General features: G+C 46.6%; 2 protein-coding genes across 3 annotated transcripts in view; one reads left to right on the top strand and one right to left on the bottom strand.

Annotated features, from left to right (window-relative positions):
• The window catches only part of NUBP2 (NUBP iron-sulfur cluster assembly factor 2, cytosolic), a 29200-nt gene extending 19443 nt beyond the window's left edge, over positions 1–9757 (top strand). Inside the window, exons 4-8 of one of the 2 annotated variants that reach the window (XR_008913540.1) lie at positions 568–722; positions 1468–1578; positions 2364–2433; positions 3815–4150; positions 5332–9757. Coding sequence is in view for 1 of the 2 variants with exons in the window: in XM_001362854.4 (XP_001362891.1) it covers positions 568–722; positions 1468–1578; positions 2364–2433; positions 3815–3960 (482 nt within the window). In the remaining variant the exon portion in view is untranslated. Of the gene's footprint in view, positions 1–567; positions 723–1467; positions 1579–2363; positions 2434–3814; positions 4671–5331 lie in introns of those variants that run through there. The other variant, XM_001362854.4, reaches the window with a different exon arrangement.
• Positions 6356–11776, bottom strand: IGFALS (insulin like growth factor binding protein acid labile subunit). Its single transcript, XM_007499363.3, has 2 exons — positions 11575–11776; positions 6356–8698 (listed from the first exon to the last, which is right to left on the bottom strand). Exons 1-2 carry the CDS (start codon positions 11588–11590, stop codon positions 6876–6878), a joined length of 1839 nt encoding a protein of 612 aa, XP_007499425.1. The 5' UTR covers positions 11591–11776; the 3' UTR covers positions 6356–6875.
• Between the last annotated feature and the right edge of the window lie 2540 nt (positions 11777–14316).

The raw sequence follows: 14316 nt of genomic DNA, 5'->3' as shown, positions 1-14316 counted from the left end.
CTTCTAGGCCAGATAAGAAACTTATTACACTGTGCTGAGGTAGGACCATCACCAGGTTGGGAGGATGCTAGGTTCTGGTTTTGGTTATCTCCTATAAAATGCCATCCCTCATGGATAATAGGAGTTTCAGGACAGTTTTTAGGGCAGTTTCAGGATGGTACTTAATCTTACTAACCCAGAGCTCTAAGAGGTATTGGTGCCCAACCTTTTTGAGAATGAGGAAGCCTTTTAATTTCCTAGACCTCCACAAGGTAGCCTATCGTATTACTAGTATCCATTGACTGAGAAAATACTGAAGGACAGAAAGCAGTAACCTTTTTAAAATGAATTTGTATTTAAGTAATCACAAAAGGATCTGCAAACATTTGAAAAATAGTACTATATAAGGAGTGATATTCCATCTACCCAAGCTATGTTTGTTTGTTTAGAGGGGTATAGACTCCCAGCAGAAATGCCTTGGGGTCTGCAGGTTGGATGGTAACCACTAAATTAGAAGATAATATACAGTGGAGAGAATCTGAACTTCCCTGAAGAAATCTGTGATTATACATTTTTTTGCCTTGGCAGCATTGATAAAACAGTTTGTCTCTGATGTGGCCTGGGGTGACCTGGACTATCTCATTGTGGATACACCACCAGGGACCTCTGATGAGCACATTTCTACTGTGGAAGCCCTTCGCCCTTATAAACCCCTGGGGGCTATTTTGGTTACTACACCCCAGGTATGCCATATTACCAATATTCTCTTTTTCTTTTCTTTCTTTTTTTTTGAAACATTTGAGCAGCTAGGTAGAACCCTGGGCGTGAAGTTGGGAAAATCTAAATTCAACTCCAGCTTCAGACTAATTGTGTGATCCTAGCCAAGTCACTTTATCCTGTTTGCCTCGATTTCCTCATCTGTAAAATGAGCTGGAAAAGGAAATGGCAAACCACTCCAGTATATTTGCCAAGAAAACTCTAAATGGGATCATGAAGAGTCAGAAGCAACTGAAAAAACTAAACAACACAACATGGAGTATCTAGTCCCAGGGTTTGTAGCCATTTTTGTGTGATAGTGCCCTTAGGATTTCTGGTAGAGCTTCTGGATTCCTTCTCAGAATAATGTTCCCAGATGTATCAAACAAAATACATAGAATTGCAAGAGAAATGAATTATATTGAAATAGTTATCAAGATTTTTTTTTAAGTCTCAGACTCCATAATAAACTAGTGCCTCTCTCAGTTTCTTATTGTCCCCATTTTCTTTGGTGCTACATGGAAAGTCGCTTCCCCTAAATGGTTACATGTTGTGCTTGCTTGTTTTTTCCTTCTCTTTATCCTGATTTTAACAAAACATTTAATCCTTTGTTAATGTGTTTTATCTCTATAGAAATAATAGACTAAAAGACAGCCTCTTTGCTTTATAATCTATTTCTCCCCCATAGGCATGCTAACACTGTTATGATAGACTATTTCTCTGGATCCACAGGCAATATCTGTGGGTGATGTTAGGAGAGAACTCACCTTTTGCAAGAAGACAGGGTTGCGAGTAATTGGAATTGTGGAGAATATGAGTGGTTTTGTCTGTCCACATTGTTCGGTGAGTCCTTGGGAAGTTTCTTAAGATTTTTCCTGTTCTATAGCCATGCAGTTTATTATCCTAGCAAAATAAGATGGTTCAGTGGACTCAAAATTAGCTGTATCTTGCTCCATCTTTATTTCCTGAGCACTTAGCTTAGTACATTGCATGTAATAGGTGCTAAACAACTTTTATTGATAAAAATATCATTCCTTCTGTTTTATTCAGCTCAGAGAAGTTTGCTCTGGGGTAGACAGGAATAGGCCAGCAATTTCAAAAGAAGATAGCATAGGTACATGAAATGGAACTGAGTCTATTGTTTTCCAGATGATTTATGAAATCTGCCCTCAGTGCCTGTCTTCTATCTCTTCCTTTTGCACCAGATTCTACATTTAAGTATATACCCTAAACCAGTGATTGGCAGAGTAGTGTCAGAGGACCAAATCCAGTCCACCACTTGTTTTTGTACAGCCGAGGGGCTAAGAATGTTTATCTCTTAAAATCATTTTAGCAAATTAAGTAATTTTAAGTTATTCAAATAAAATATCTTTAATTCTTTGGATAAAATTTTTTAAACTATTTTAAAACATAAAAACCTTTTTTTATGGGCTATACAGAAACATGTGACAAACTAGATTTGACCTCTGACCCTAGCTTACCAATGCTTGATCTATACTATAAGGGCCCCTTGTCTTATTATATATACTCTCTTTATCCCTCTCTAATTTGAAGAGTGTCATTTATGAGGAAACTTCTAAGTAGGTGACTCTCTAGTCATAGTTAACTTTTGTTTCCTCTTATTCTAGGAGTGCACTAATCTTTTCTCTAAGGGAGGTGGGGAAGAACTGGCCAGACACGCAAAAGTCCCCTTCTTAGGTGAGTATCAATTGCCATTTCTGGCGTCACTTTTTCTGTGTTTTTGAATCCTTCTCAGATATTTTATCTATAATCATCCTAGTATGGTTGTAAAGTTAGGACAGACAGACCACAACATTATCAGCTGTGTTCTTATGAACATTTATCAGCTTACATCCTCTAATTTATCTGGTTGGGATCTCCCTCTACCAATAAAGATGGCAACTTAAGTGACTTAATAGGTAAGTCCTAGGGAGTTACACAGAGCTTAGTTGTCTAGGATCAAACTACTTTGTAAGTATCTGAGATTAATTTAAACCCAATTGACTTTAAGCCCATAACTCTAGCTACAATACCATGCTGTCTCAGTTTAGATTATATATTAAAAATCAGTAGGTGGGGGGTGGAGCAGTTGGGTGGCCCAGTGGATTGAGATCCAGGTCTAGAGACAGCAGGTCCTGGATTCAAATTTGACCTCAGACACTTCCTAGCTGTGTGACCCTGGGCAAGTCACTTAACCCTCATTGCTTAGCCCTTATACAGTATTGATTCCAAGATGAAAGGTAAATATTTTTAAAAAAAAACAAAATCAAGGACATTCTTTGTATGTGTCAAGCTTGCCTCATTCTCAATAATAAATCGACTATCAATAGAGTTAAAATTTGGGTTTTCCATGTCATCTTAGATTTTTTTTAATTGTACCCTACCTAAAGTCTTTGGGCAATTTAAGAGCAGAACTAAGAATTAGAAGAGTGACACAAATTCCTTAATGCTAAGTGTATTATTAATTATAATGACTTAGTAGAAAAGAGCACTGACTGGGGCATATTTATAAAAGATACGAGGGTTGCTATTTGTTCTGCTTCATAATAGAGAATGGGAGAGATCATAAGAGTCATAGATCTTGGGCTGGAAGGAACCTCAGAGGCCATCTAATTCAACCTCTCCCTCCCTTGATTTACATATGAGGAAACTGAGGTCCAAGTGAACTTTTGGGGGGTCATATAGGTAATATGCATCAGAGGCAGGATTGGAACCTGGGTCTAACTGACTAGAGTCAGTTAGTTAACAAGTATGTCTTAATTTCCAGCACCATTCTGAATACCAGGTAATAAAAAAAAAAATCAAGACCCTTCCTGCTGACCTATGCTGCCTCCCCTATTCATGTTAGTTTTTCTATAGATTCTGGTCGTGTGGGCCTGTGATCTCATGAGGAGTAGTTTAAATTCAAAGAGAAGGTTTGAGTTATGATCACAAATTTAGGAGTGTCAAGAAAAGTGGAAATGACTTAATCCATTTTTAAACATGACTTTCTCATATACTTCCCCATTCCCTTATGGGCTTGCTATTGAGTGTTTAACTAAGCATCCCCTTCTGCACTCTTCATTTTCTTCCCATATAGGCTGTGTGCCCCTGGATCCTCAGCTTACAAAGAGTTTGGAGGAAGGCCAAGACTTCATCCAAGAATTCCCTAAAAGCCCTGCTTTCCCTGCATTCATTTCTATTACTCAGCAGATCCTGGATGGGACATTGGCTCAGACTTCCTAATGAAGGCTTCTCAGATTCTTGTTTACTATGATTCCTTTTTTGCTGCTGTTGGATTCAGCCCTTTGCCTAAAAGTCAGAAGAATGTCACAGAGCAAAGACCTCTAAAGAAACTTCCTGGATCATTCGGAAGCCCTCAGTGCAAAGGAGCCAGTGTCATTTCTGCAATTAAAATGGGCTTCCTAAGGACCAGGTAGCTATTCCCTCTGGAGCATTGGCTTTGTTGGTTTTTGCATCACCCCTAATCAAGCCCTGGCATGCTTCCACTCAGAATGGGCTTCTGTGGATCCACAGTGGTTAATGGTACTGAGTTTTTAGCTGCTTCTAACAAGATAGGACCGTGGAGGGTGTGCTGACTTTAGTTAAGATGTAACTAACTGTAGAGACATCTCAACATAATGTCATTGACATTGCCTTCTCTACCTCTGGTACTAAGACTATCGGGTACACCATGGGCATCTTTCCTTTGCTCTGGATTCAGGGTCTTACTACTTTGAGTACTGTAGTTGGAGTATTTCCCTTTTCAGATATGGAAGTACCATCTGGCCATTAAGTCTATATGATAACTTGGAAACATATGTAGTCTAAAGGAATGTATCTGTAGCCCCACCACATCAGAACCTTGATGCCAACTGATGAAGTGTTGTTAAACATGCCTCAGGAGTGCTTTGTAAATTTTAAGGAGCCCCCAATTAAAGAAATTCCCCTCTGTATTTGCATCTTTGGTCTCTTTTTAAAAAAATATGTTTTTATGAGTTCTCCTCCCTTGCCTCTTACTCTTTCTTTAAAAAAAAAAAAAACTCATCTTCTGACTTAGAATCAATATGAAATCAGTTCTGAGGCAGAAGAGCAATAAGTACTAGGCAATAGGGGGTTAAGTGACTTGCCCAGAGTCAACCCAGGACTTCTTGTCTCTACCCACTGAGCAACCCAGCTACTCTTATTCTTTCTAATCAGTTGTCCTTAGTTCAGTTCAGTAAATAATTTATCTAGTCCTTATCATTTTGCAAAAAAGTCCATTTCATATAAATTGAAGAGTCGTAGTGAGGGTGAATTTGAATCTAGGTGGCCTGGGTACTGAAGAAAAAGTTATATGGTAACTAGCAAACATGAATGTGACTGCTTAGAGTAACTACCCTATGTTGTATATAGTAAGGCATCCAATGTCTACTGAACCAGGACACCTTCCTAACACAATCAGAACAAGGCGGATGTGTGACTGGGGTGAGAGACCTTTGTTCAGACTGGGTTAGAGCCTTAGTTTGTTTATTTTTAAGTATGATCAGACAGTCTTCATAATTGTTTATCCAAGCTGAGAAAACTAATGTGTATTTATTTCCTTTTTCCTCTGGGGTTCTGCTTTTTCCTTTGCAGGAGTTTACTATCAGTTTGCTGCTGAAAAATGTTATAAAACAATGGACTAAGAAGATTTAGGTGGTAGAAACAACACCACAGGTTGGACTCATTATCTTAGCAGTATTCTCTGCATCTGTGTGCATGTGTGGGTTGGAGGGCAGGACCTGGAATGTGCTGCTGTTTCATGTCATCCTTCTTGAATTGGAGCAGGAAGTACTACTGAAGGATAGAGGGAAGAGTGGGTATCAGGGAAGCATATGAAATGGGACACAAAAAGAAAAATCCACTCTCTGGGGTGATCCCTTACATGTCACATGTCCACCTGATCATGCAATACCTAGTATCCTTAGGTTTGCCTATCAAATCTGCTTACCTGTTAAACTGCTGTGGAGAGGGTTTGAGATTCTAGTCGCTCTGCTGATTTTCAGAAGAAAATTCTCCTGGGTCTTTTATGCCTGAGATCATAACTCAAGATTTATTCATACACTAATTGGGAAATATATAGTTCAGTGATGTATCTGTTTAGCCCCATCTTCACAACTTCCCACACAATTTTTCCACAACAATACTTCAATCTCCCTATTGACCACTTGACCTTTACAACAAATTTTTTTGTTTGGCAGACAGGGTAGATCTAGGTAAAGGAATTAGAATGATTGAGCCTAGAAAAGGAAAGCTTGAGGGTCTCTCCCAATCTCCAAGTAGATGAAGGAATCCTAGCAGGAGAATGCTAGCCAGTTCTTATCTCCTGCCTTCTAAAAGAACATCACAAAGGAAATAGATCTGAAATCACCACAGAAAACAGGTAAGATGTGAGAAATAACACTCTGAATGTCAGGACTGTGAGATAGGTACCAGAGTCTATAAATAGTGGAGAAGTTTAAGAGACACCAATTGATCCTTGGTTACCGAAGGTGTGTGGGGAAGACCTTTGGATATTCCATTCTACTTAAGCATTCTGAGCTTGGCCAAGATGTGTGCTGACCTTGACTAACTCTATCATTATCCCTCCCTTTGACCTGAGGAGGATAACATGCTGTGCTTTTTTGTTGTTATTTTTGTGAAATTGCTTTTAATTGATAATGAGCATCTTATCAGGTAAGAGTAGAAACTGCTTTATCCACCCCCTACCCCCATTGTAATTTGATGTCCTTTCTGGTCACAGACCTTTTGGGAATTGGGCTAGTCACCATCTGTTCCAAACCCTCAAAAGACCCAGTTGAAAGTCCAAACAACCTGCCTGTACCTTGACTGCCCAAAGATGAGGGCATCTTGCTGGAGTTGAAAAGCACTTGTGAAAGTATGAATAAAAGGGAATCAGACTATGAAATCTTCCCTTTGTCTGCTCTGGTCTCACTGTGGAGCCCTCCAGGGAGGACCTAAGGAGTACTATGCAGGTCTCACAGAAGTGTTCAGGCACAATCTGCTTGACTACGGGGGACTGGCTTGTCATTTTTTCTTGGGTGGTATAGTGAGGGTCACTACTAAGGAATGAGTGAAATTGATTTCACAGCAAAATATTGCAAACGTTTGCTTCCGCTCAGGGGAAGTTGGACACGGGGTTAACAGTGAGCAAAGTGGTCTTCTTCAATGTCACGAAGGTCAAGGCCAGCCACCTCCAGGGGATTCTGACAGGTGAGATTGTTGTAAGCATACACAGGAGTCTGGCAGTCATCCCTTTCTTGAATGGCTCGGACGAAGCGGGGTACCACACTGGGTTTCTGCAGGGAGAAATCCCTCAGCCCCTTTAGGGAGCAGCTACAGTTCCATTCATTTCCTTCCAGCCACAGCTGCTCTAGGTCTGGGAGCTGGGGAGAGAAGGCCCTCAGAGAGTTGTTCTTCAGGCTGAGGTACCTAAGGTTCCCCAAAGGTGCAAATAGGCCATCAGCTATGGTTTCAATGTGGTTATGGGAAAGGTCCAGCCAGAACAAATGCGGGAGGGAGCTGAAGGTGTCTGGGGAGAGATCTGCCAGCTGGTTGTGAGAGAGGAGCAGGTACTCCAGGTTCTTGAGACCCTGGAAGAGCTGGCTAGAGAGGAGTGTCAGCGCATTGGATGTGAGGTCCAATTCCAAGAGTTCATGCAGATCCATCAGGCTCTGGTCCTCAATCATGGAAATGCTATTATGCTTCAAGAAGAGTCTCCGTAAGCCAGGAAGGCCAGAGAATGTGTGCCGCTGGACCCTGGTGAGGCAGCTGCCCTCAAGGTGGAGGCTGTGCATTTTGCTGAGACCCTTGAAGACCTGTTCAGGGAGGCTTTTGATGCAATTGCTGGACAAGTTCATCACAGCCACATGGAAGAGGCCAGGGAATGCCCCAACTTTGATGTCCTGGATCTGATTGTGGTTGAGGGTGAGAACTTCCAGCTGGCCTAGACCCTCAAATGTCCTCTCCCCGAGGCTCCTGATTTTGTTGTGCCCAAGCTGCAGCTCTTCCAGGATCTGAAGATCTTTGAAGGTCCTGGGCCGGAGACTGGCAATGGCATTGTTGGAGAGGCGCAGGACATGCAAACTGTGGAGGCCCAGGAAGGTCTCCTCAAAGAGGACACCAATGCGGTTGTGAGACAGATCCAGCCAGCGCAAGGACCTGAGGCCCAGAAAAGCTCGGGGTGCAATGGTGCTGATGAGATTGTGGCTTAGGTAAAGCTTCTGCAATTTCTGCTGCTTGATGAAGACATTGGTCTTGATGCTCCGGAGCGCATTGCCACTCAGGTCCAATTCCCGGAGCTCAGTGAGGCTGCAGAAGAGCTGGGATTGCAAATAAGCCAACTTGTTACCAGCCATGATAAGCTCCCGGAGGTTGGGCAGGTCATGGAACAGCGTGTCTGGGAGAACTACCAGTGAGTTCCAGCCAAGATTCAGATCCCAGAGGTTGGAGAGCCCAGCAAAGAGGCCCTCTTCGACTTTGCTAAAGTAGTTATTGTTGAGACTCAGGGAGACCAGGTTCTGGGTGTGCAGAAAGGTATTGGGGGCGAGGTATTTTAGCCGGTTCCGTTCCAGATGTAGGTGGTAGAGGGCCCGGAGCCCATGGAAAGCATGTGGCTCCAGGCTGCTCACCTGGCTGCTCTGCAGGTTGAGAAAATCCAGGCCAGAGAGGTTTTTGAAGGCGCCAGTGGGGAGAGTAGTGAAGTTGTTGCCGTCCAACCACAGAGCCTTGGTGGTGCCGGGCAGGTCGCTGGGGAGCTGGGTTAGGTTTCTGGAGCTACAGTATACGTTGAGCTCGTCACTGTAGTCATCATAGTTGCAGGCACAAACCCCGGGGCATTTTAGGAGCTCTGGATCACTAGGCTCCACTGGGGCAGCACCCTCCAGGCTCGAAGAGCACCTTGCTCCGGGGCACACCATCGCCCAGGGGAGCAGCAGCAGGTGCACTGCCAAGGGAATGACTCCTACGGGTGAGGAACAGAACTTGAGTTTAGCTGTGGCATCAGCATCCACAATGGCTATTGGAGAGATTCTCCTTGGGTCTCCCTTTCCCAAAACCTCTAAGATGAAAGGGCTGAAGCTCTTAAGATCTCTAAAATGGTCCTGGTTCTTCTGTGGCACTGTAATCCCTGAAACTGTTCCCCTGTGAGTGTATTTCTTCCACCTTCTCCTATCGTTTTACTGCTCATAGTGACGCATCCTCCATCATCACACAAGTTCAGATTTGTCCTTCTGTGTGTGACTTCTACTCCAGAGTCAAATCTCACCCTGGTGTCTGTATCCCACCCGACCTCCTACCCTAGAATGAAGAAGAACACATCCTGCTGTCTGTCTGTCTGTCTGTCCGTCGGATAGGTTTTATAACATCCCTATTGGAGCACCTTCCAGAACCCCTTGCACCAGGGTTCCCCTTGCTCCCTCTTTTGTGGAGACACTAGCAGGCCTGCGCCTCAGTGAACACATCTTTCCAGCGAGCACCCTGTCTTAGCCTTTAGCTTGCCAAGCCCCGAACCCCACAGGGAAATACTGCAGTTTGAATGCCGGGGTCCCTGTCATCCCAACAGGATATAGATCTTTCGCAGATCAGTATATATGGAACTTCTCCATACCTCTGACTCCATCTTCCCCCCTACCACATGGGCATTGTTGCCCCCCAACGTCTCACTCTCCATTTTTGTCCCTTGTGAAGCAAATGAGGATGGGAAAGGGCCAAAATCTCACTCATTTTTTCCTTCTCTGTGGGCCTAGCATGGTTTTTTTTAACCACCACCTTCTGTCTTAGAATCAATAGTGAGTATTCATCCCCAGGCAGAAGATCAGTAAGCACTAGGCATTGAGAATTAAGTGACTTGCCCAGGGCCACAGAGCCAGGAAGTATCTAAGGCCAGATCTGAATCTAGGACCTCCTGTCTCCAAGTTGTGTGTGTGTGTGTGTGTGTAAATAAATAAAATAGTCATTAATTTTACATGTCATTGGGGGGAAAAATTAAGATGTAAATAAATAAATGGTCATTGAATCCAAAGCTCATGGAATTTAGAATTGAGATGGACCTTAGAAATCATCTAAGCTAACACTTTACAAAGGAGGAAATGGGTCCAGAGAGGGGAAGGACTGGCTGAACTCGAGCAGTTGTTGGAAAGATTTATCACAGACACCCTGAAGAGGCTACACTGAATAAGCAGCAGGCCTGGAATTTGAACCAGGTATTTGGATTGAAAAGCTACATCTTTCTGCTACTCCAGAGTGTGGGCTTCCTATTTGTTCCGTTGGCAAGGGATCATGGGATGCCTTCAGACCCCCAAGGCTGGCCAAGGGGCCTACAAAGGGCCAAGTGATCCAGGAGCAGAGGGGAACTCTGTGACTTTTGGTCTGGGGAAGGGAAGTGTTGCATCTTGTAAAGGAATGAAGGCAGTTCTGAGGCTGTTCATCAATTATAACAATCCATTCAGAGGGCTTGAAAGTTTTACACGAGCCTTTTTCCCTGCAGATCCTTCTATTCCCCACCTTACCATACCTTTCCTTTGGGAGGTTTGAAAGTATTTTCATCCACATTTGAGATGAGGAAACAGGTTCATAGAGGCTCAATGATTTGCCTTTAGTGACCCAGCTAGATGTCAGGGCCAGGGTTGAAACCTTGGTCTCTAGCCTCAGTCCTGTGCTATTTCTCTTACAGACTAGGAGGGATGACAAGAAGGGATCTTTATCCCCTGAGGCAAGAGAGATTGGCTGTGAAAGTGGGTCCCTGGGCCTTTGGGTGTCTAGAGGTGGGTGAGGGCCCGAGGAAGGCTAGAGCCCTCTATGAGAGCCTTGGATTATCGGTGTGGCCCAGACATCCCCTCTGCTCTTGCTGGTGGGGGTGGGGGAGGAAAAGAGGGGAGACAGGGGGATTCCTTCCCCCAACCTGCTGTTTTTTTTTTTAACCCTTAACTTCCATCTTGTAATCAATACTGTGTATTGGTTCCAAGGCAGAAGAGTGGTGAGGGCTAGGCAATGGGGGTTAAGTGACTTGCCCAGGGTCACACAGCTGGGAAGTGTCGAGTCAAATTTGAACTCAGGACCTCCTGTCTCTAGGCCTGGCTCTCCATCCACTGAGCTACCCAGCTGCCCCCAATCTGCTGTTGTTCTAAGGGGTCAAGGGAGCAGGGAACAGGACCTGGTCCAAGCACTATAGCCAGAGAGATGAGGGAGCATCTCAGGGAGGGAAGAGCCCTGAACAGTTTTCTCTGAATAGGAATTTCACTCTTTGGAGATGCTGGCAGTGCCCCCTGCTCCTGTGTGAGCCCCTGCTGCTGCGCCTCACATTCTTCTGCTCCTTTAAGACCATGTGTGTACAGGAGGTGGGGGGGAGGGGAGAGCCCAGGCAGCAGCCCTGAGACCCTCCAGGGGCCCTTCCTACCAGGCACCACCACCCCACCCCCCAGCCACATTCCTGACCCTCCCCAGGCTGCCACCACCCCTGCTGAGCTCTGAACCTGACCACCTGGGCGCTGGGCTCCAGGCAGCTCGGAGGGAGCAGAAGAGCTCCTGCCTTGTGCCTGCACCTCTGCCCTGGACGGGCCTCCTGCCCATGCGTCAGCATCTCCCCCCAGCCCACTAGCCACCTCTGAGCCTCAAGGCTCCTCAGGCAGGCGTTCTGGGCCAGGGGTCCCCGGGAAGATGGAGCTGGATACGGGGAGTCCTTGTTCCCCAGGAAGGAAGGAAAACTTGGACGTTCCACCTATGCTCCTGCTTTCAACTTTGGAGTAGAAAGAAGTTGGGGGGCGGGTGCCTTGCAGAGGGTTTCCTAGAAGCCTGACTGGCGTGCTCTGGGCCCGGGGTTCTTGGTGCCCCCCACCTTACCTTTCCTTTGGGCCATCCTAGTGGAGGACAGGCTAGGCAGGAGGGTCCTGTAGAGCAGCGCTGCTCGTGCTCTCTGGATTTCCCCACTGTTAGAAGTACAACCACCACCCTGACACCCAGCCAGCTCAGCCCGGCTTGGCCCAGGTTCCTTTAACCCTCCAGGTGCCAGGTTGGACTGGAGGGAGGCTGTGTCTGGGCGGGGTGCGGGGCACCCAGGAGAGGGGCTGCTCCAGGGCCCTGCTCTCATCCCTAATTCTTTCCTGCTGAGTCAGAGGTGTTTGGAGCAGCATCTCTAACTGGAAACAGATGCCCGGAGCAGCTCCACGGAGCTGGGGGGCAGGGGGGCTTCTGGGGTGGGGGCAGTGGAAGGGTTCGAGCAGATACCCGGCAGGTGTCGGGCCCGGCCTCTGCCGAGCGAGCTCGTGGGCTCCCGAGAAGAGGTCGGCTCTCCTGGGTTCCTCTGCCAAGAAGTAGAAGGTTGCCCACTTTGGAGAGTTCCCCGCCTCCATTGGCTAACACCAGCTCCAAAAGACCCCACACCCGGCACCCGCAGAAATGCCAAGAGCCCGCGTGGCTCAGGAACCGCCAGATTCCTGCTCGCCAGCCCCGTGGGAGGAGATGCTGGGCTTTGGGCAAACCGGCCCCTCGAGGAGGCCGGGGGCCGCCCGGGGCTCGCCCGGCTCCTGCGAGGGTCCCTCCTCCCAACCCTAAACGGGCAGACCGTGCCAGGGGTCAAGGAGCTGCCACCATGTTTCGCCATGAGTCTGGCTTTCTGGTCTGGCTCAGTGGCCAAGCCGCCCTCAGACTGAAGTTTCCTAAGAGTTCTGTCCCTCATCAGCTGTCTTGGCTTTCTAGAATCCAGGAGGGGGGAGGTGAGAGAAGGGAGCCGTCTGGCTGAAAGGGCCTCTTGGGCTGACCTCGGCCCCCTCCCTCCTGGCCCCAATGGATGGAGCTAAGCACAGCGGCTGCCCAGGCTCCGGCCCCGGTGGCACCAGCGGCCCTCTCTTCTAGGAAAGCCTGGCAGGGTTATTCACTAATCCATGTTTGTTTTCCCTATTGGCTGGGTCTTCCATTGGGGGTGCTGAGCTGTCAGAGGCAGGCAGACCCAGGGACGATTTTTTCCCATTAGCAGACCGAGCGGACGGCCTTCCTAGGCCACCTGGCCGCCCTGACCTTGAAGCGAGCCACACTAGAGGGCGCGGAGCCGACCCTCTCCTGGAGCCACGGGCTTCTCGGCCCCCCCTGCCTGCCCAAGAAGAGACCCAAGTCTTCGGGGAAAGCCCAATTTCTGGGCAGAGGCTTCCGAGGATGGGTGCCGGGACTAGTTCCTTCTAGACAAGGTCCCGGGAGTTCTGAGACCCTTTGGAGGAGCCAGCGCCCTGGATCTAGGAATCCTGGCCCACTGAGGGTCTTTAGTAGAGCTTTAAGCTCAGGGACTCTTGGGAACACTAATGAGGGCAGGCCAGAGAAGCCACTGCTTCCGTTTCTTATATAGGGAAGAGATTAGGGGTGCTGAGAAAGAATGCAGGGTGGGTTTCAATCCTAATTCTAAATCTTTTTGTGCATTAACCCTGGGCAAGCCTTTTGACCTTTCTGGGCCTCAGTTTCCTCATCTGTAAATGGGGATAATACCCATAGTATCTACCTCACAGGGATGTTGTATGGATCTAATCATCTAAAGCATAAAGTGCTTCACAGACTTCAAGGAGTTCTACACACATCAGCCCTCATGAGTAATCCTTGTTATGGGTGTCCTCTTTGTTTCTGTCTCACAATGGCATCTTCAGGTTCTCTCAAATCCTTTTCTGGCCTTACCTGCCAGATCTCCTGGCTCTGTTCTCACCAAGAGTTCACTGGGAGGGTGCTGTAGATCCTAGGAGACATGTGTCTGCCCATCCCTCACCTGAGGGTCTCTGCCTTGCTGCTGCTGCTCCCTGATATTGGTCCTGGTCTTTATTTCTTCCATGCAGGAAATTCCCTGTGAGAAAACCCCTCCACCAGTTAGAGAGAGAGAGAGAGAGAAAGACAAAGACATAGAGAGGGAAAGAAGGGGGGGAGGGAGAGAGAGAGAGGGAAAGAGGGAGAGGGAGAGGAAGAGAAAGGGAGAGATGGAAAGAGAGGGAGAGGGGGAGAGAGAAAGAGGGAGAGAGAGAGGGAAGAGAGAAAAAGAGGGAGAGAAAGACAGAGAGGGAGGGAGAGAAAGACAAAGAGAGGGAGAGAAAGAGAGGGGAGAGGGAGAGGGAAAGACAAAGACAGAGAGAGAGGGAGGGAGAGAAAGAGATGGAGAGAGAGATGGAGATGGAGAGAGAGACAGGGAGAGAGATAGAAAGAAAGATGGAGAGAGAGAGAGACAAGATGGAAAGGCAACTAAGCTCTTTGAGGGCAAGATCTGTCTTTGGATTCTTCTTGGGTCCCCAGGACTTAGTACAGGGTAGCTAAGTGGTCCAGTGGATTCCAGTCCTGGAGTCAGGAGGACTGAATTCAAATCCAGATTCAGACACTCACTAGTTATGTGATCTTGGTTAACACTTCACCCTGTTTGCCTCAGTTTCCTCATCTTTCCAATGAGCCAGAGAAGGAAATGGCAAATTGCTCCAGATTCTGCCAAGAAAATATCAAATGGAATCACAAAGAGTTGGAAATAGCTAAAAATTACTAAACAACAACACTTAGCACAGAGCCCACATAGGCACTTAATACATGTTTATTAATTGATTGATTAAAGAGATAACTGGAAGCCTT

Source organism: Monodelphis domestica, chromosome 7 (assembly GCF_027887165.1).
Source record: "Monodelphis domestica isolate mMonDom1 chromosome 7, mMonDom1.pri, whole genome shotgun sequence".
Taxonomy (NCBI): Eukaryota; Metazoa; Chordata; class Mammalia; order Didelphimorphia; family Didelphidae; genus Monodelphis; species Monodelphis domestica.
The sequence above is the reverse complement of the archived record's forward strand: the minus strand, read 5'-3'. Positions and strand labels throughout refer to the sequence as shown.